Genomic DNA, 21601 nt, shown 5'->3' with positions numbered 1-21601 from the left:
GTCAGCCCGAAACGGCCCGTTACCAAAACACCCCTCCCGGCTGCTCCAAGCGTGCCCAGAAAAAAAAAAAAAAAAAAATCCATTGCGACAAAAGTCCCACAGAAACCGCTCCGGGGAAGAGCAGAGGCTTCATTTATGGCCAGGCAGGGGGAAAGAAGAGCCAAATCTGTCCATGCCCACCGCTCCTTTTAAGTCTCATCATGAAAAAAAGTCACACGGGTGGCACTTGCACAAAGCGCGCTCAGAACTTCGCTGATTTAACAAAAGTCCTGGCCACGAGCACGTCCCCATAGAGGAAGCAGGGGAACGTCTCCAACGCGACTGAACAGCCCCATGGAAGCCGTGCCATGGGGACAGAGCATCCCTCGGAGCAGGAGCCCTGATCCCAAATTTGGGCCTCAGTGGGCTGGAGAGGTGGCACAGCCAGCACCAATCTTCTTTTTGCCTTCGTGTCACCGAAGCCACCACGCAAAGCTGCCAGGAGCCCTCGCTGATGGAAACGCTCGTTCCTTCGGTTCATCCCTGCCCCGGGACATCTTCCCTCCCATCTGCCACCAGCACAGCAGAGACGCTGACATTTTGTTTACATTTCAATCCCCGAGACCTGAGCTAAGAAAGGAAGGGGAGCTGGCATCTCCCGAGGAAACAGCAGAGCAGGGACAGCGACCTGGGCTCCAGGGAAGCAGTTTGGAGCTCCTATTGCTACCCCTGCCCAGGGCACACGCACCTGGGGACAAGGGGAACAGAACACGAATCCAACTCCTCCTGAGCCTTTACACGCATGGCAAGGTCCTTCCCACGTGTGGAGTTGTTTGTTTGGTTTTTTTTTTTTTTTCCGAGCACGGACGACACCTTGGCAAAGGGTCCGAGGGCGCATCCTCCAGGAGAACAGGGAATCCCCCTGGCGCTCTCAGCAGAAGATTTGAGCGGCGAACCGAGCCCAGCGATCCCTCGGAGCCCGCCCATCCCGGGGCAGGGGCACAGCTGAGCCCCATCGGCCTCTTCCCAGCCCTGTCCCGACACGGAGCGGCCGCACCTGAGCTCCAACACAGCGCCTCACCATCAGCCGGTGTCACCGAGATCGCTGTGACACTGGTGGCACGGAGCCACCGCAGGACACCGAGCGCTCACACAACCAGCGGGTCACCGTCACCCCGAGCCGGTGGCACCGATGCCGGTGTCACCGACCGGGGCACCGCGTTTGTTCCCCCACGGCACCTGCCCCGCACACCCGGGAGGAACCGGGGGCGCTCCTGCCCCGCACACCCGGGAGGAACCGGGGGCGCTCCCTGCCCCGCACACCCGGGAGGAACCGGGGGCGCTCCCCGCCCCGCACACCCCGCACGAACCGGGGGTGCTCCTGCCCCGTTCGCCCCGTGCGGTGCCCGGGCAGCCCATACGGAGCTCAGGACCCCCCCGGTGCCGGTACCGGGGCCGGGTTCCCCCCCCTGAGCCCAGCCCCGCTCACCCAGCAGCGCACGGAGGTGCTTCAGGCGGGTCAGCACGTCCCGCTTGGGGTCCAGCGCCTTCTGCGTGGATTTCCTGACGTCGGCGTGGCCCTTCCTGGAGAACATGCTGGCTGCGGGGATGGAGGCGCGGGGCCGCCGCCACCGCCCGGGAGCGCGCCCTGGCTCTCCCGCGCGCGCTCCCGCCCTCCGCGCTGCGCGGGGCGCGCCGGGAGCTGCGGCCCGCCCCGCTCGTGACGTCACCGCCGAGGCCGCCGACGTCACCGGGGCGGGCACCGGGAGCGCGGGAGCCCGGGACACCCCCCGGGATCCACACCCGGGACACCCCCCCGGGATCCACAACCGGGACACCCCCCCGGGAGCATCCCGGGAGAGCCGCGGGAATGGCCCGGGCAGGGCAGCGGGAACGGAGGCTGGATCCTAGGCGGGCTCTCGGCTCGTCATGGAATCACCGAACCACAGGTTTGGGTGGGAAGGACCGTAAAGGCCTTCCAGTGCCACCCCTGCCGTGGCAGGGACACCCTCCACCGTGCCGGGCTGCTCCCAGCCCCGTCCAACCTGGCCTTGGCACTTCCAGGGATGGGGCAGGCACAGCTTCCCCATCCTCCCAGGGAAAAAATTCTCCCCGATATTCAGTGCAGATCTCCACGGGAAAACATTCAGCTTTGGATTTACTGCCTGCACTGTAAACATAGAAATACATAACTATACAAATGTATAAAGATATAAATATATAAGTGTATAAATATATAAGTATATAAATAAAACGTGCTGTGTTTACACACAGGGCAGGCTCGTAGCTACACAACAAAAGCACGATCCATGCCCGAGGCAGAAGCCGGCAGGGTTTTACTCCAAGGCCCTCGGATGCTCTCAGTAAAACTCGGGGTGAAAAAGAAAACTCTCATTCATTTCAAAGCAGGCTGGGAAAGGAAACCAGGGGTGCAAGGGAAATGACCTCTGTGTGTGTCTATCTTAGCTGTCAACAAAATGACTTAAAATCAATTGACACACCAGACAAATTATTTTCTCAGGCACGAATCAACACAGAAAATAAAATGCCACAGGAATTAGTGTTGTTAGAAGCAGCAAACACAGCTGTGGCTGGAAGCTGCAGTGGACAGATGAATACATCAATAAAGAAGGAGGCTGGAGGAGAGCTCCTGCTTGTGAGCGTGGTACAGCTGTGCCCTCTACAGCACAGCTGGATCCTGGAGGGGCAGGGCAAGGGCTGGCTGTGCCACCAAAAGCTGTGGCAAGAAGTGAGAAGTCACTTTTTGGACTTATCACAGCCTTGGAAATGAAAAAACTGATCAATCCCTTCGGTTACACAGAAAAGTTGAATGCTTGGATCAGCCACAGAAAATCCATGGCTGACACATCCTCCCTTGGCTTGGAGCCTGGCTCAGGCCACGAGAATTCCTGTTTGTACCCCATTCCCATCACAGGTAATTCCCATTGTACACCATTCCCATCACAGGTAATTCCTGTTTGTACCCCATTCCCATCACAGGTAATTGTGTTTCACACCATTCCCTCACACCATGACCGTCTCCTCCTGGAGCAGTTCCCATTCTGGTAATTTTGGGTGCAGTGCTGTGATTTCAGCATCCTCAGTTTCCCGGGGAGGGTGAATTGGGATGTTCTGGCTCTCCCTTCACCACAAAACAATTCCTGCAGTTGGCTGAGGAAGCACATGGATAAAAATCTTGGCTTGCTCTTCTTTATTTTTTTTCCCTTTCCTTTTATTTTAATTGATTTACAAAACTAACATCTTCCAGCTTGCGTCCTCTGGCGGTTTCTGACTGTTCCGTGGTTTTGTCCTGTTCTGCCTTGTTGGAAAAGGAGCCACTGCAGATTCAGGAATCGTGGCGATGCAGCTGCTCTGATGTCTGCTAACATGTGATTTTTCAGCACCAAACTGCCTGGCTTTAGGCGCTCGGAGGTTGGAGATTGTGCCTGTGAAAAGCTCCAGGGAGCAGAGATGCCAGCCTGGACCCACGGTGCTCTAGGACAGTCCTTGCTGTCCCTTGGAGTCCAATCCTCACCAAATGCAGCTTTTCCAACAATTCACTTGGAGCTGGCACGGGGCAGCAGAAGGCAGAGAATGCCAGTAAAGCTGCAGCAGCGACTCCAGCCCGTGCAGGACAAACACTTTTAAGGTCCCGTGACTTGTGTTTTCTGACAATAGAACATTTGCAGTTTCCCAGAAAGTCAGATGATGCATTTCCGAAAGCCCGTGCTTCGGGCACAATAATTTCCTGAAAGAGATTTGCTCATCCAGCTTTCAGGATCTGAGGTAAAATCTATATAAAGCAGTCAGTCACTTCAGGGGCACAGCAGGAACCACTTGTGGCACAACTGAGCTGTCACAGGCCCCCAGGGGAGTCCTGGGGGAGGTGACAACGCCAGCACCGGCCAGGGGCTCGCTATTCCTTGGGAAAAATCCCTCGCCGTGCAGGAGCCGGCCTGGCTGGCTGTGCCCATGGGGAGAACACCGGGATCCATCGGTCTGGAGGAGTTCTGGGGTGTCCCAGCCCTGCCAAGGGCCAGAGGGAAGGGCTGACCTTGCACAGGCTGTCCCTGCACTGCCCTGCCAGGCTGCTGGCACTGCCCTCGGGGCTGCTCCCACAAGACTTTCTATTCCAGGTGAGGGGCAGAGCATTCCCAGTCCGAAATAGAATGGCCTGAATTATTAATATGTGTTTGCACGCCGTCCCCGAGCTGCACTGCTCGTTCCTTCCTTTCCCCCCCATGCCGGGAGCCGCCTGCTGCCGCAGAGTTTGTGCCCTTGGTGGAAACGTGACACCAGCTGGGCCCGGGGAAACAGGCAGGGTTGCTTTTCCCGTGGAGCCTGAAATTTTAATGGCAGAGATTAAATTACGGAACTTCTCCGCTTGCTCGTGTCAATAGAACGCTTTAGAGACTGAGCCCGGGAAAAAAAAAAAAAAAAAAAGTAGGGGAAAAGTAAATAGGGGAGATTTGCCTCCCGAATAACCTACAGGTGAGGTAATGGTTTCCTTAGCACACAGTGCCAGCGCCGGCTTTCTGTCCTTTGAACCCAACGCTCCCAAGTGCGTGCACGAAGTTGGGTTTTGTGTCCTCTTGCATATCCACATCCATTCGAGAGCCTGAGCTGCTCATTCCTGCCTTGGAATTGTTTCCCTGGATGCTTCCCCGGCTCGGGGGCAGGGGCTTGGCAGAGCCCTGGTGCTGTGCCAGCCGGGGACGCGAGGCTCTGCCCTCTCCGCCCTGCTCTGACTGAGCACGTGGGAAAAACTCTTCCACCCGTGCTCTCCGGTTTTTGGAGGGGTTCTTTTCCTGACGGTGCTCCTGCCGGCCATGGACCCCCTGCCCCTGCAAAGCTCTGCTCCAGCCTCAAACCTCACAGTAAGTGCTGAACCTCTGCCAAGTTCCCTCCCAGTCTGCATCCTGCACCCTGCTTTCCGTGCCTCAGCTTCTGCAAGGGTTGGGAGCTCTGCTGAGTTCATGGAAGCAGAGGAGCCTCATCCATTGAAGCCTCACTGAGGGTCCCCCCCAGCCCTGCTCATTTGGCACCCCAAGGAGTTCTCGCTGTCCCTTGGCCTGTGGGGTTTTATTTAGGAAAAACCTGGGGGAAAGTTTCCACCCATTGCAGCCTATGAGGCGGTCAGGTGTCATTCCTCCAGTAAAAATGATAGACGGGAGAAATCCACTGTCAAAAAAACCCTGTCAGATTTCCTCCTGTGCAGAGGGGGAAAGGGAAGGATTTATGTCGAGGGATGGAAAAAAAAAAAAAAATCCAAAATAGAAAGAGCAAGAGATTGCGTGTCCCCTGATGCCTTCCGAAAGGAAACGGCACGGAGGATGTGGAAATCTCACGGAGTAAAAACATCAGCCCACCGAGGAGAGAGCTCAGAGCGCCTCTGCCAAAGGCTGAAGGGCACGGAGAGGTTTCTGGCACGTGTGTCACCCTCTGCTGTCACCGACATCTTTGCACGGGGAGCTGCTCTGTCCCCAGGGCTGGCTCGGTGTGAGGCTCTGTCATGTGCGCTCCTGGCACATGATGCTGGGGGCTGAGACAGGGGTCACCTGCTCCCGGGAGTCACAGAAGAAGGGTCCTGGCACCTGCAGAAAGAGTCTTTGCTTTCCTCTTGCGCCCTCCTCGGCTCTCTCGGGTTTATATCGCCACGGATTTAACCCAAACTCTTCTCTTTCTTTGCCCGAACGTTATGTTTGTACTTTCATTTTTTTTCTCTCGTCTTGTGTCGGCTCTTGATGGCTCAGAGGAGCAATAAATGAGGAAGGAAGCAGCTGACTGGGATCGCCCTTGAGCTGGGCTTTGTTAACGCCCAGAATGACCACTCTGATGGTCTCAGCCCTGAGAGCAGTTTATTCTGACGAGCCAGGCTGTGTGCTGCCTTCAGTTCTCCTTCTGAAGACAAGATCTCAAATGCTTTTTGTACACGAGAACAAAAAAATCCTTCAAAATGCAACAAAGCAACCTCTGGCCACTGATGCTCCACACATTCCTCCTTCTTTTCTTCCTGTGCAAATGAACGACTGCAGAAAGCAGTGCAGTAATTACAGCCTGCACAAACGGCTCGGGTTTTCCTCCGTGGACAAGCAGGACAAAAAAATAATAAAAAAAAAATCATTTTTTTTACCGACACAGCTGGTGTTCAGATGAAATTATGTGGTTAGCTTTGAAACGGTATTAAAAGAGAAATTTTAATTAACCTGTACCACTGAGTCAGAAGATAATATCTGATGCATCTCACAGGCCTACAGACAAAATACGATAAAATAATTATTTGCAATTAGATATATGCATTACAGACAATGTTGTAATTAAAATGTACTTAATGTCACAGGAGGTCCCTTATTATCAAAACAATTTGTAGAAGGACTGTGGAAACAACGTGATGATTATCCACCCCTCTGGCCAAAAAAAAAAAAAAAAAAAAAAAAAAATCAGAATTTGCCAAGAAGCATCACTGGGTGGGATCAGATTTACTGGGGCTGATTCCTTTCCTGTTGTGGCCTTTCCAAAGTGGCTTGGGGCCACCAAAGGGCTCCAGCCCAAGGGAAAATTGAATTTTAGACTTGCTTGGTTTGACACCTGTGGAGGAATGAGAGCGAGGGGCTGAGAAGCAGAGCACACTGTAAATCTGGGAGGGGGGGGGGGGGTGCCCAGGCAGCCTTGGGGAGCTCCCATCACCTCGGGAGCCACCTCTGCCACCCTTTGGAGCTGCCAGGAGCTGTGCCAGGTGCCTGCTCCAGCCCTGACCTCACCGTGCTAATGGAGCCTTTGGCAAGGCTCTGCCCCTAATTAACATTTCCCTGTTAATGAGAGCTGCTGTGCTGCAGCTAGAGGGGGGGGGGGCTGGCTGTTTCTCACGGCCACATTTTGGATTTGTGTCCCCCCACTCGGGGACGAACATCCACGGAGGTTTTTTCCTGAGAACAGCACGAAGAGGCAGCCTCACCACAGGGTGCACCTTACCCCAGGGACACATCCCTCTGGGAAGGGCAGGGGGCAGCCAGCAGTGGTTTCTCCATGGAAATAGATATTTCTTCCAATCATAAATAACGAGGGAAATTGCTGTGAAATGTATTGAAGTGGAGGAAGAGCTCGAGGAGAAAACACAACCCCCCCCCCCCCCCCAGTATATCATCGGCTGTGTCTTTATCTCCCTGACGCTTCTCCACTTCCCCGTCTTCCAGAGAACAAAGACAATGTGCCAGAGCTGCCTCGGGATTTCAATGAAAAAATAATGAGAATTCATTGCTAATTAGGGCTCCAATTAAAAAAAAAACTGATCTTTGCAGGGACGCTGTTAATGAACTTGTAAATTGAAGCTGCAGACTTGCATCCCTATGAACATTCCCTGGGTTGGTTCCGTGTGTGTGTGTGTGTGTGTTTAGGAGTGGTGAGGGAGGGTGCTCAGAGCTGGCAGCGATGGCCTCGGTGCCCAGAAATGTCCACAGCACTTGGCAAGTGACAAGTGACAAGTGGCAAGTGACAAGTGACAAGTGGCAAGGCTTAATGTGGGGAGTTGCTGAAGGCTAAGCTGCAATGGCATCTGTACTTCAAAGTAAAGCTTTGTGAAAAAGAGGAATGGTAATCATTGTGTATTTTTGGTCAGCCTTAATCTAATTAGAAATGTCTTTATTTATTCGTGCTGTACACTGCTGAGAGCTCTGGACAGCCACAGTGGGGACCAGCTCAGGCAGGGACACCCAGAGCAGGGAGCTCAGGACTGTGCCTGGTTGGCTTTGGGATGTGTCCAAGGATGGAGCCTGCACAGCCTCTGCAGGCAACCTAGGCCACCAAATAAAAAAAAAAAATAAAAAAAATAAAAAAAAAAAAGGGGGGGATTTGTATGCCCAAATGGAATTTTCTGTATTGTGGTTTGTATTTGATTTCCTCTTTGAAGGAGGTTTGAAGAAAAGGTGCAGAGCTCTAGGGATGAAGTGCAACGTGAATAGCAGGGCCACGGGAGGGAAGTGAAACAGTTCATCCCTGTGCTGATATTAATTTTTCCTCTTTCATCCAAATGCATGGATTTTACTTCAGCAAGTGTGTCACGGCTGATGAGATCCATAATGGAGCCATTCAGGGCCATCTCTGAACATGCACTTTTCCCACATGTAACAATGTACCTGAAATTTCCAAAGATGGAATACTCATTTGCCAATTTAGAAAGGAAATGGAGAGCACAAGAGAGAGAGAGAGAGAGGCTGGTGCAGCTCTAAGTCTTCAGAGGAAAGGGATGGAAAACCACATGCACATTTCGAATGGTGTTGACATTTCTGAAATCAGAGACACGGTGTTTTATCTAAATTACACCAAAGCCCTCCAAGATAATGTGCTGTGTAATAGCTGCAGTTCTAGGCACTATTTCATTTTCAATTTTCTGTACAAAAAAGCATGATTCTTATCCACAGCTCCAGTTCAGCGTTTGACAAATTATTCTCATGAGCTGCCCGCTGTACCCCGTGTGGGGAAAGCTGTGTTTGAGGGGAAGAGGCTGCTGTTCTAGAAAAGTTTAGCAGTGTGTGGGGGGGATCGTTTCCTGCCTGCAGGTGTGCCCCGAACCTGGAGGCCGAGCCAGGAATTGTGTTTAGTTGCCCTGATGGAGATGCCAGGGGGCTGCAGGTGGCTTTGGTGACAGATGCCACGTGCTTGTCCGGAAGGCAGGACTTCCACTCACACCCCTGGATGGGCTGGGATGGGCTGGGATGGGATGGGATGGGATGGGATGGGATGGGATGGGATGCAGAGCCTGCTCCCTCTGCAGGGAGCTCCAGCTGCATGGGCTTGTCCTCAGGGCAGAGGCAGGAAAACTCCCTTCGAGATACCAAAGGATGAAGCCCAGAAAAATGTTCTTTTTGGCACCTAGGCTGACAATTGAGGGAACCTCAGCAAGTCCCAGGGATGGAGGCTGGGATGTGTGCAGGGGGAGCAGCAGTTGCAGCCTACCTTGCCATTAGCAGGGGAAGGAGGGTTTTCATGACAACCAGAAAGCACCAAAAATATAAATTAAATTCTGCTAAGAAATGAAACTCAGGGGACAGAAATAGTTTCCTCGGCAGGCCAAGAATAATGCTGGCAGCACTCAGACTGGTTGCTAAGTGAGGGGGCAGAGCAAGGCAAGGGTAACAGCGGATTGTGGTTGCTGCCTTAACAAATACATGCATTAAAGGTAATGAGAGCCTGCTTTTACACCGTGTTTGGAGCCCTGCTGCGGAGGGCAGGAGGAGATGGAAACCGCAGTGGTTTGGCCCTGGCTGTGCACGGTTTATGGCGTTTGTTTGTCAAATGTTAAATGTTAAATGTTCACGCTGCACGTGTGACGGGCAGTTGTGGAAAATGCAGTGGCCACAGCTCCTGCCAGCTCGCCCCAGGTCCGGCTTTGTGCAGCAGGAGCCACGTCTCTGTCCCCAGGCAGGCACGGCACAGACGCCTCTGCACCGGGAGCTGCTGACTCCATTAAAGAGCCGCAATTTTGGGGCAGAGATCCCCGAGGCTTCCCCCGGGGCTGCAGCGCCTGCAGGAGCCATCCCTGGCAAAGCACGGCCAAGGTGCGGCTCCTTCCGAGTCCCAGATCTCTCTCTGACACTCACCTCCCCAATTTTAGGGCTCCGACATCCACAAAAGTCAGAAAGGCAGGGGGAAAACCTCTGAGGTTTGAGTTTGTCAGGTCACACTCGCTCTGAGGTCTTGTGGCAGCTCAGGCTTGGGGGATGTTTTGAACATTTTGAATTTTGTGTTTAGGGCAGCAGGACAAGGGTTCTGTTCATATTCACATTTGTCTCCTAAAAAAACCGACCGGGGCAAAGCCAGGCTCGTGTGTCACGGAGCTCTGGAGAACTCTCGAGGGTTTGTACGGGTCTCAGAATCAGCCATGGATTTGTTCCCATCCTCAGCCAAGGGAGAGGCATCATGGGATGGCACAATGATTAACCCACACAGGGAACTTGCAAAATTAGATCTCTCCTGGGTCATCGGGCCAGACACTTGTGCAGCCAGAAAAGCTACAAAAATAGCAGTGTAAAAGATGATACTCTTAACTACCTGCTATAGCTGGCACCCCTGTAGTACACTATAATTTGATTTACTATTGATTTTCCGTCCTACGGTTGTTGGCAGCAACCATACAGACCCCTTGGTTTAATGCTCATTTGCATGTTTAATTACTCTATAATAGTGCAATAATTACCATGTAGCTACGGAGGAATTACATGGTTGTCTGTACTCTGTAAACCAGTGTCAGCCTCCTCTGCAAACAAGTAATTATGCAGCCAACATACCTGTGTAACTTCCCCAGGAATTAGCAGAGGAACAGGAGGAAGATGCAGTTGCTGGGGGTTTTAATTAATTATTTCTAATTTTTCTACGTGAAATTCTGTAGTTGCCTGCTTTTACCTCTTACCACGATGTCACACAATACCGACTGGAAGCGGGGAAAACGCTGCTGTGGAGTTAAAGCTGCCGAGGCTGGGCTCTGTAACCACGAGCAGCGTTATTTCAGAGCTTGGCCATCCTGCAGCCGCAGGCTGTGATGGAACAAATGCAGCTGTTTCCCACCCAGAGCTGCAGCTCGGAGCCTTGCAGCCTCCTCTGGAAGCCGGAGCAAAGCCACGAGGTGGCAATGTGCACCAGGAAATAAAACCGCCCGGCTTTTCCCAGGCATCGCTCACTCAGCCCTTCGAGCCCCTTTGCCATTTAAAAAAATGTACATTTCTTTTCCCGGCACTGGAAAAAAAAAAAACCCCAAAGCTGTAGGGGCGCACGTCTCCTCCTCCTCCGTTGTTTCGTGCTGTAAGTTTGCGTGTTTGCTTTAGGCTCGGAGGCTCCCTGTGGATTGTTTGGAAAACATCTTGCCTCGTGTTTCCCCTTTCCTCCCCGGGGATCTGTTTGGGTTTCTGTGCGTCCAGCACCGGCCACCCCTCTGCTCCACTTTCCCCGGGTGGGAAATGGGGGTGGGAAATGTTTGCAGAGTGGGGTGAAGGAAGGGACCGTGTGTTTGGGGTGCAGCAGCACGTCCCCGTGTGCTGCTGATGGGGACACACAGCTTTGAGCCAGGGTGAGCCATCCCGCGAGGTGTGTCCTCCAAAAGGGTGCCGAGCTCCTTTCCTGCGGACACGGCGACACGGGAGAAATTTGAGGGAATTCTGGGCACTCCCGGGACCGGCGTGTACAGGGGAGGGACCCGTGAGGGGCTGGGATCCTGGGGGGTGACAGGGCACCCCCTGCAGCAGCCGCAGCCCGAGGGACACCCCGCACACAGGCGCTGCTCTCGGGTCTCCAGAGCACACCTACCTCGTCACCAGCCTCGTTTCCCCGGGGGAAGGAGGATGCTTGGCTCCCTGCTTTTCTTTATGGAGTCAGCTCGTTTATTTGCTCTTCAGAAAAGCTCTTTACAGCCCCTTCAGGACCGCTGGTGTGAGGCTGTGGGAGAGCAGGGCACGCTGGAGCTGTGTGCTGTGCCAGGACACGACTGCAGCAGCAGGGCTACCTGAAAAACACTGAAAATCTCCATTCACTGCAACAGAGCACTGCAAATCCCCATTCACTGCAACAGAGCACTGCAAATCCCCATCCTGGACAACACAACACTGCAAATCCCCATCCTGGACAGCACAACACTGCAAATCCCCAAATCCCCGTGCAGGGGAGGCAGAGCAGGGCTGAGTGTTCCCGTTAGCCGAGTTCTCCTCGCAGCCCAGCCCGAGGCATTCCGACACGCTGGTGCAGTGCAAGGGCAGCGTCAGTCCTGCAGCAGAAGAAAAGCTCTGAGTTACTGCCCGGGGAGCGCTGATTGCCCCCCTGAACTGTCCCAAACCCTGCCCAGGAGAAGCCCTGGCTGTTCTGCCTGTAGGCACCAGATGGCATCGTGGCAGAGCACTGGGGCCTGGCAGCCAGCACAGCCAGGAGCAAGCTGGGCTTGGAGTTTTTCTGGGCATGGTTCCAGGCAATAATATCTTTTCCTACCAGTTGTGAAGGATCTGAACTTTGGTTCACACCAGAAGCTTTAAAAAGCAACTGTTTAAAAACTCGAATCCCATCTCCAGCCTGCACGGTGCTTGGGGCATCCGAGTGGTCACGGGCTGCCTGTGGGGACAGGGCTGAGGGGACACAGAGTGTGAGCCCACACCCAGCTCTCGCCCCCTTCTGCAGGTGCTTCTGCCCCTCTGACCACTCCCTTTTCAACATGTTTTCATTTTGCTGTTTGAACATTTCTGTGCGCAGTCGTGAGGCTTCAAAATGCAAGGTGGAGCCTCCCAAAAAGCATTTAGGTGTGGGGTTTCTCTTTCCCGTGGAACAAGTCATCCCTGCGCAGAGCCAGAGGGGCAGGCAGAAGCTGCAGGCTGCCAGAGCATCGCTGAGCTCTCAGCCCTTTGCTTTGAAACAATTGGTTTTTCTGTGCCTTGATAAGGGCTCCGTTCAGCGCGGGGACAAACAGCAGAGCTGATGTTCTCTCTCACCAGTCGTGTCCCACGAGAGGAAAGCGAGCTCCACCAGCCCAGATGACTTCCAAAGGGCTGGCTGGGGAAGTCGGAGGCGCTTTCCTGAAGAATAGAGCCGCCAGTGTCTGCGGCTCAACACTGCTGCCCTTCTGTCCGTCTGTCTGTAGCTCTTTGTGGTGCCAACATCTGGAGCTGTGAGTAAATAGCGGCAGGGCAGGACGCAGCTTGTGTGGGCTGGGGCCAGCTGCCCGCCCGACTGTGCCCCTCTGGCTGTGCCCATGGCCAGCAGCGCTGCAGGCAGGGCAAGGGGCTCCCAAAACCCTTGGTCGGGCTCGCTGGTGCTGCCCTGTGCCCCTCTGGCTGCCTCCTCAGCCTGTGTGACCCAGGGCAGCCACAGGATGCAAGTACCCCTCTGGTCACACTGTGAAAAACATTCCTGTTTCCTCTTGTCAGCCACCACCAGAAATCTTTCAGGCTGTGCTGTTTTGTAAAAGTGAGTGTTCATAAGTATATAAATGTTCAGAACTATTAGAAGTCATTTTCTCGAGGGCAGCTGTAAAATCCTGCTCAGGGCAGTTGCAGGCAGGGCGGTGCAGGGCTGGTGTCTCTGTGGTTTGGGGGGCTGCTGCTGTGAGGGGCTCTCTGAGCCCCCAGAGCTGCAGAGCAGGAGATTGACAGCCAGGGGCTCTGTGGCTCAGCAGCTCCCAGGGACTGGCTAAATGTCACCGGCTGCAGGAGGGACACGGTGTGGGCCCTGTGCTGAGCACGGGGAGCAGCGCTGGAATCACCCCTGGCATTTCCCTGCTCGGGGACCTGCTAATGAGCAGTGGCAGTGAAACCTCAGGGCTGATTCCGAAGGCAAAATAAGGTGACAGCTGCCTGCCGAGGAAGTGCTGCTGCGGGCTGTTAGTTAGGCTGCGGGAGCCAACTTTGGAAATTGTGCTCCGTCTTTCTGCTCCGTGCCTGAAATGAAGATGCTGTGTCTGGAAGCCCTGTTTCCTTTTGTGCAGGGGCTCCTGCAGCGTCAGAGCTGCTTGGATTGCCAGTCTCAGCATCCCTCCCGCGGGAGCTCCCCTTGCAGGTGGGTTCGTGTGCCTGCAGCATCCCGAGGCTGCGGTACAGCTCTGCCGGGCAGAGGGGCTGCAGGCGCCTCTGAGCTGCTGTGCTGCACAGCTGGAGGAGCAGCGTGGGGCACACACACCCCTGCTGCACCTTTCCCACTGCACTGGGTCACTGCTCACAGCCAGTGAGGCTTCTCCCTGCTTTGCTGGCTCTGTGCAGGTCTGATGCACAAGGCTGCACACGTGGGATTGGGTGTCCTTCGCTTTGCAGGAGCCTTCACCTGTCCTTGTTCTGCTGCGTTCAGAAATGCTGCACCAGGCCCGCCGAGCATCTCTTGGCTGCAGCTGGGTTTTTTTTGTTTTTTTTTTCCTCCTTTGGAGGCTCGACGGTGGATTTTGCTTCCAGTGAGCATAAGGGGAAGACTTAAAAGCACAGAGGACTGTAAGGAATCTCATTTCACGGGAAGGTTGGGTGCCTAATTGCCCTTTGTGCCATTAAAAAAAATCTCCCCATATGCGTTTTGTTTTGTTTGCGGGCTTTTCCCTCCCCACGCCGGCAAAAAAAATCGATTGATCAATGTTTGTTACAAAGTTATGAACAAACGTCTCCGGGCTCTTTGCTGCATTGATGTCGGCGCAGTGTGTTCTCCTCGCTAACAAAATTAGTTGCAAAGTCAGCAGGAGGTTGGGAGAACAGAGCGTGGGGTTTGTTTGCATAGCACACAGCCTGGCTGCTGCTTAAATAACAAACCCTGCCTCGCCGCGCACACATCTGACCAGGGGCTGCTTCTCGGTTTTGTTTTCGGAATTGTTGTCGGAATAAAAGGTCATTTACTGCCTTACTGAGGGGAAAACAACGGCGTAAATGTACAGAGTGGTGTGCTGCACACTGCGCGTTTTCAGCGGGGCCACAAAGGGGGCGGTGTGCGGGAGATGTAAACAGGCAGGGCACGGCAGGGTGGGCAGGGGCTGGAGCTGGGGGTGACACCCCATGGGGCCCAGGGACACAGACATGGGCTGGGGTGACACCCCATGGGGCCCAGTGACACAGAGATGGGCTGGGGTGACACCCCATGGGGTCAGTGACACAGAGATGGGCTGGGGTGACACCCCATGGGGCCCAGGGACACAGACATGGGCTGGGGTGACACCCTATGGTGCCCAGGGACACAGAGATGGCAGGGTGAGGGTGACACCTTCACCCAGTGACACAGAGATGGGCTGGGGTGACACCCCATGGGGTCAGTGACACAGACATTGCCTGGGGTGACACCCCATGGGGCCCAGGGACACAGAGATGGAAGGGTGAGGGTGACACCTCCATGGGTCAGTGACACAGAGATGGGCTGGGGTGACACCCTATGGTGCCCAGGGACACAGACATTGCCTGGGGTGACACCCATGGGGGCCAGGGACACAGAGATGGAAGGGTGAGGGTGACACCTCCATGGGGTCAGTGACACAGACATGGGCTGGGGTGACACCTCCATGGGGTCAGTGACACAGAGATGGGCTGGGGTGACACCTCCATGGGGTCAGTGACACAGAGATGGGCTGGGGTGACCCCCATGGCACCCAGTGACACAGAGATGGGCTGGGGTGACACAATGGGGTCAGTGACACAGACATGGGCTGGGGTGACACCTCCATGGGGCCCAGGGACACAGAGATGGGCTGGGGTGACACCCATGGGGCCCAGGGACACAGAGATGGGCTGGGGTGACACCCCATGGGGTCAGTGACACAGACATTGCCTGGGGTGACACCCCATGGGGCCCAGGGACACAGAGATGGGCTGGGGTGACACCTCAGTGGCACCCAGTGACACAGAGATGACAGGGTGAGGGTGACATCTCCATTGCTTCACTTACACGCAATGTTCACGCGTCGTTTCTGACGTGTGCAAACAAACATTTTGTTGTTCACGCGTCGTTTCTGACGTGTGCAAACAAACATTTGGATGTTTGGTGCGTTGTTTGTCCCGCGTGGAACCACACGTGTGCAGCAGGGACACGGCTGTCACAAAACGCTCTTATCGCTTCCTGCCACCTCTTTCTCCAGCGTTTCTCCTGCTTCTGCCGGAACAGCAGGGACCCAAAATGTGCCAAATGAAGAGATATCATTTTAATTTATGGGAGTTCTTAAAAGGCTCCTTTAGGTTCGGATTAAACCCTACTGCAGGTTCAAGGGAAAGTTTAAGAAAATCAATTTTCCCAGGCTGAAAAGAGCAAGCCCACTGCAGTGGATATAGTGGCCTTTGTTACAGGAATCAATAGCTCTGTTCCCAGGGCTGAATAATCACTTTTTTATAGAACGTTAGTACACACACAGACTTATCTCCTCCAGACTTTGTTGTTGAACCGGCAGCAAAAATATTTTTGACATTTAACAGTTTCTTGCTCTTATCCTTGTTTAATTTCTCCCTGTATCTGAGCCTTGCTCTGAGCTTGAAATGGGGCGATTATTCCCTGCTGTGGCACTGGCGTGGAGTTCAGAAATGTCTCAAATTAACGTTTTCCCGAGGAGTCACAGGAAGCGTCGAGCGTGACGGCAGCTGAGCGCAGCCCGGTCTGAGCCGGGCTTTGGCCAGGAGCGTTCTCAGCTCTGGAGACACCTCACACGTGGGCCCGACAGGGGCTCGGTGTGACGAGGAGTTGATTGTCGCTGTCCTGCCCCTCTCCGGGGGGTGTCCGTTCCACGCAGCGTGGGCTGCCAGGAGCCCCTTGCCCACAGCAGGATTGTTCCCACCCCTGGCTGGGGATGGGAGTGTTCACAGAGCAGGGCAGCTGTAGGGTGTAGGGTGTAGGGTGTAGGGTGCAGGGTGTAGGGTGCAGGGGAGGGAGGACAGGAGGCTTTTAATGTCCCTCATCTGGGCCAGGATATTGCAGATCGCCTTGCGAGGACACGAGCCACGCCTCGGCAAGGCTGCGGGAACAAAGGGGTTTTGCTGGCTTGTTCCAGTAATTCAGGCTGATTTCCGCTCTGAGTTGGAGCATCACCTTCCCCACTTACCAGCAGCAAGGCCGTGATTAGGAGGGCTCTGCGTGCTCAGATAATGGTCTGACATTTCGGATCACCCACGCCTAATCAGCCGGACGTGGCCGCACATGCCGGGCGCCCATTAGGGACCGGTGGCTGCCGCTGGCCCGGCTGCCACGGCACGGGGCAGGACCCGCAGCGCTTCCGCAGGGCTGGGAGGCTCCAGCCAGCAGGACCCGCTCCAGGGATGAGGCTGGGAAACGCTTCCCTGCCGGCAAGGGGCTTGCTCCCACCCCTGGAGGGCTGGGGACCTTCGTCCCAAAATATCACAGTGCTTTCCACAGCTTCCTGGTGTTCAGAGGGACGTGCAGGGAAGCCACATGCCGTGGGCGCTTTCTGGAATCCTCCTCCCCTTGGGGAGCCCTCTGGGCTCTGATTTTGTCCCGGGTGGGGGGCTGTGACAGACAGAGACCTTGTCCTGCAGATTGCAGGGCTTCCTCGAGGCTTTGCCTTTCAGGAGCTTTGCTGCTGCAGAGCATGCCCCAAACATGCTGAACTGCCAGAGAGAGAGATGCAGGTGAGGTCTCTGCTAATCTCCACTTAAACCTTCAAATGATTGAAGTATCCAGTGTTAGCGATGGCACGAAGAAGTCAATGTTGAGTGGGGTTCCTCCAGTGCCCACTTAAAGATAATGTGTTTTCATGGACACAGTTCAGCACATAAAAGACAAGTTTCTACCTGGTTACGGCACCTTGGAGTAAATGATGAGTGCTAGGACTCCTGTTTTGCTTTGTTTTTTTCCTCTTCAGAGGCAGCGAAGTCGACAGCAGTTTGCTCTCCGTAAACATTTGCTCACGTTTCGGAGGGAAGGTGCCAGGTGTTTGCAGAGCTGGCTGCCTGTCCCGGCCCGGCTTTGTCCCCGAGCAGCAGCACTGCCTGTAGGGGACACTGGCCCCGGGGGCTGGCTCACCCGCGGGACACGTGTCCTACAACACCATTCTCCTGCTCTGCACAGGGAGGCCGTGCCCTGCTGCCTGGGCTGATGTCTTCCACATAAAGTCAAAACGCTCCAGAGGTTGGGCTGGGAGAAGTAACCGAGGCTGAGGATATGGGGAATGAAGATCTCTGGCACAGCTGGCGGGAAATCGCCTCCACAGTGCCCTGACGTGTCCTGTTCCATCGCCAGAAGGATTTCCGGATGCCTGGGCTGCTTTTGGCCGTAGCTTGTTCCCCAGAGCAGCTCTCCCTCGTGTGTGCCGCAGGGAAATCACTTGTCAGGGAGCTGGCTGAAATCCCAGCGTGTCCCTGGGGGTTTGTGCTGCTCCCACGGGCTCTCCAGCTCATGGAGACGCTTCTTCCTTCCCCTGCACTGCCCTCGTGTAAGCGCTCGACTTCTGGGGAGAGAACGAGGAGAAAGCAGCAACGACACATCTTTGTTTTCTGGGGTTTCTCCTCATCGGCTTAATTGCAATAACATTTATATCACATAATATAGTGCAGCAGGGTTGTAATTTTCCTATCATCCAAATTGCAGGCTGAAAAATGCTGTTAGGAAAGGACCGGAGCGGCTGAATTGCTGCTTTCACAATGACTCCTGTTAACTGACAATGTGAGCCGCAAATGGCTCCCAAAGGCGGCGAGCCCGGGAGCTCCAGCCTGCCTGAATAAAACATCGGGCCTGGGAGCAGCCATCCAGCCCTCTGCTCGAACTCCTGCTCCTCCTGGGGACACACCGACACTCCTCCTTCGTGCTGGAGGAATCCAGTTCCCACCGTTGGGTTGTGAAGGCTTCCGTGTCCCCACGGGCCCCATCAGCTTTCCCCCCCGTTCCCTGGCTTTCCTGGGGCTGGGATTGCCGTGCTGAGACTCATTTGTGTCATTTAGGTCCTTGATGAAATGCCAGTGCTTCAGCTGTGACCTCGGAAATCCCTGTCTGCCTCGGGCACCGCTGAGACACGGGCCAGTCGGTGACATTCCCTTCTGCCTCTACCCCTGACTCCGAAATGGCTTTGGGAGCCCAAAGGCCGGCAGTGTGAGAAAAGGATTTCACCCAAATGAATCCTTTCTGCTCCGGGGCTTTCAGAACAGCCCGTGGAAAGGCGTTTTTGTGGGTGTCGGGTCAACAGCTTCTGGCTGGGGTTGGGATGTTTGGGGTTTTGTTTTCATTCTGGTTTTGCTTGATTTCCCAGTGCACAGTCCCACCGTGTGTGTGTTAGCATGTGTCGTCATCTCCATCCTGCTTCCAGGTTTGGTTGTAGCTGTAAGAAAAACTGAAAGCTGGTATTTGAGTCTCTTTTGAATTGTCGTATCCCGTTCCACACCACCATCAGGGTTTCTTTATTCCCCTGAAGATGTCGAGCATGTGTTCTCAGTGCAGCCTTCTGCACGTGTAATTCTGCCCCAAAGAGGAGCCCACTTTTGATTATTTAAACCTTAATATATTTTCCTTCCTTCTGTGACTTCTCCTCCCTGGAAGAATTTTTTTTTTTTTTTTTCTGAGTGTCACCAGAGCTGCCGAGGCCTTAAAGTTTTGAAGCACCAGGTGAAGAAAGCAATTTCATGCTTCACGCCACCACTAATTTGTCCTGTTGTAATCTGCAGCCAGCAAGCCCCTCTTCCGCTGAAGTTGGGGGATAATGAAGGGTTTAACTTTTCGGTTCTGTCAAATTAGTTTTGGGGGGGAGGAGGAGGAGGAGGAGGAGGAGGAGGGCAGAGCTCCCCTTTGGGGCGGCGGAGATTTGTCTGCACGGACAAATAAGTGAGCATTACAGGTGATTCCGTCCCCGCGCCGAGGCAGAGAGCTCCCATTTATCGCCATCAAATGCATTAAGCTGCGAGTCAAAGCCCTCCGCTTTCTGCTCGCCGCGAGTCTGGACCAGAAGGCAATCAAGCCATAAGGGTCATTTTCTGCATGAGCTAACCTTTTCCTCTCGTAGGGTTTGAAGCCTTTGTTGACAATGAGATGCTCAGTGGGAACATTAAATTAACACTTCATATTCGTGGCTGTAAATTTACTGGCAAGCTGAGGAAAAGTCAGGGAAAACAAACACTCCATCATTTCTGCTTCATTTAGCTGCTGAATGGGGACACTCTCACCTGCAGAGAAAAGAGGTCAGGGCAAACAGGGATAATTTTAATCTGACTCTCAGCCGAGTCTTTAGTGGCGGTGGATTGTGTCGCGTTCTGCGCTGAAAGTAAAGGTGAGAGCGAGGTGAGAGCAAGAAAATGGATAAGTACAATGTGAAATGCTTCAGAGACCTTGCCACGGGCACGCGGGGAGGGACGGCGGCCCGGTTACTACGGAAACTAGCGGGCTAAATACTATTAATTTTGCAAACTACAGAACCGGTTTGCTCGCAGATAATGGCTGCAGCAAGATTTCCCCGTGCCGGCCGGGAGATAAGGCTGCTTTTCTCTGCCATAACCATGCTCGCTGCGGCTCCATCCCGGGTGCTGGCCATGCCTTTTCGGGGGCTGATGGGCAAATAATGCTGGGTTGTGTGTGTGACACCGGTTCCGGGGCTCCCGGTGTGGGTTTTGCCTTATTCTGTCAGCAGATGAACTCAATAAATGCCGTGGAAAGGGGAACCCGAGCTCCAGAAAGACAAAACATCTGGCCCACAGCACTCGGGGCTGCCGGGGCCGTTTGTGTCAGTGGGATATCGGGAATATTTGTGGTGGGAGTTTCTCCTCCGGCAGGAGGTGATGGTCTCGTTGGGGAGCTGAAGGGACCAGCAGGGCTCGCCCAGAGCGTCCCGCTGGCCTGGCCGAGCATCCCCGGCGGTGGGAGGGAGGCGGGGAGCAGAGAGAGGAGGAGATTAAAGCAGAGACGGTGACAAGCCCATAATGAGGAGCCCTTTCAATACTCGTAATCCTTGGCGTGCAAGGACAAACAGCGCCGCTTTTGTTCTCAAACTCGGGTTAACTTTTGGTTCAGGGGTGAAACTTGCAGTGCCTCGGTGCGGCCGCGTCTCCCAGAGGGAAGAGCACGGGCAGGTAACAGGTGAAGTGCAAAGCACAAGGTGACTGTCACCCATCTGCTCCTCCCACTCGTGTTGGGGTGCCTTGTCCTCTGCTGCAGCGTCCCCAGCCCAGCACTGTTAGCGGATTTGTTAGGGCGCTTGGGAGAAAACAGCCTTCAGTGAGAGGCCAGATGTGAGGCCCGTCAGAGAAGACACTTCCATGGAGTGGGGACACTCTTGTCATGGAGATGTCATGGGCACTGGTGGCGAAGGGGTAAACCGCACACCAGAAAAATACGATAAATTCAAATACCACTTGTTTTTGGCCAGACAGCTTTCTGATCCAGCTGCAGAGGATTGCAATAACATCCAGCAGAGCTACAAATAATTTAATTAGCTTTCCTTGCCTGCTGGCAGGCTGCAATGAATGTCTGTTTTACCTGTGCTCAGGAATTTGGAGTGAGGGCAAGGAGAGGAAAAGCTGCTCCCCTGGTGGTGAGAGGGGGAAGATTTTAAGATCCTGAAAGCAAATTAGGAGGAGGAGGAGGGTCAATTAGCTAAAAAGTCTCTCCGAAGGAAGCCGAGTGTGTCTGGTAACGCTGCCCACGGCTCTGCTGTGCACAGGGTGGCCGTGACACGGGCAGCCCAAGGCTGAGCTGCCAGTGAATCCACAGATTGTCCGTGGATCGGGGGGGTCCTGACACCCTCCCCGAGGAGGGCAGGGGCACCACAGCACGTCCCGCTGCCCGGGCATTCCTACTGGTGGCCAAGGAGATGAGCTGAGGTGCCCTTGCAGGCTGCTGCCAAGGGAGGGGAGGACAATGTGGGCACGGGCAGTGTCCCCAGGCTGGGCTCCTCACCCAGGCAGGACAGCTGAGAGCCTTCCCCTGTCACTCCCCAGCCGCTGGGGACTCTCCCTGCGGCGGGAGAGAGGGGAGAGTTGTCCACGGAGCAGAGCCTTCCTTCCTCTCTGCCCTCCTGTGGGCTTTGGGGCGGGGGAAGAGAAGCGCTGGGGCTCCCTGGTCCCATGGCTGAGGCAGCCGCGGGGGCAGAGCAAGGCTTAGCTTGGCCTCCGTAAAATATTTCCATTCCTTTTCCCGGCCTCTTCAAAGATAAGGCTGAAACGCAGAGTCCTGCGGTTGGGAAGGGAAAATAAAGAGCATCAGGCACGACCCC

General features: G+C 54.5%; 2 protein-coding genes across 7 annotated transcripts in view; both read right to left on the bottom strand.

Moving 5' to 3' along the window:
- Positions 1–1593, bottom strand: part of RALGAPA2 (Ral GTPase activating protein catalytic subunit alpha 2) — a 106546-nt gene extending 104953 nt beyond the window's left edge. For both annotated transcript variants that reach the window (XM_088160848.1, XM_088160847.1), the window contains exon 1: positions 1469–1593. In XM_088160848.1, the coding sequence (XP_088016974.1) occupies positions 1469–1574 (106 nt within the window). In that variant the 5' untranslated portion in view covers positions 1575–1593. The remainder of the gene's footprint in view (positions 1–1468) is intronic.
- A 2352-nt stretch (positions 1594–3945) lies between these two features.
- Positions 3946–21601, bottom strand: part of LOC148224167 (uncharacterized) — a 58135-nt gene continuing 40479 nt past the window's right edge. Inside the window, exons 1-3 of one of the 5 annotated variants that reach the window (XR_015802114.1) lie at positions 15355–21141; positions 11275–11480; positions 10122–11088 (exon numbers count right to left, since the gene is read on the bottom strand). The gene's annotated coding sequence lies outside the window, so the exon portion shown is untranslated. Of the gene's footprint in view, positions 8112–10121; positions 11089–11274; positions 11481–15354; positions 21142–21601 lie in introns of those variants that run through there. The other 4 variants (XR_015802112.1, XR_015802115.1, XR_015802113.1 and 1 more) reach the window with 4 other exon arrangements.

This window comes from Sturnus vulgaris, chromosome 3 (assembly GCF_052056855.1).
Source record: "Sturnus vulgaris isolate bStuVul1 chromosome 3, bStuVul1.hap1, whole genome shotgun sequence".
NCBI lineage: Eukaryota > Metazoa > Chordata > Aves > Passeriformes > Sturnidae > Sturnus > Sturnus vulgaris.
This window is presented reverse-complemented; position numbering and strand designations above follow the sequence as displayed.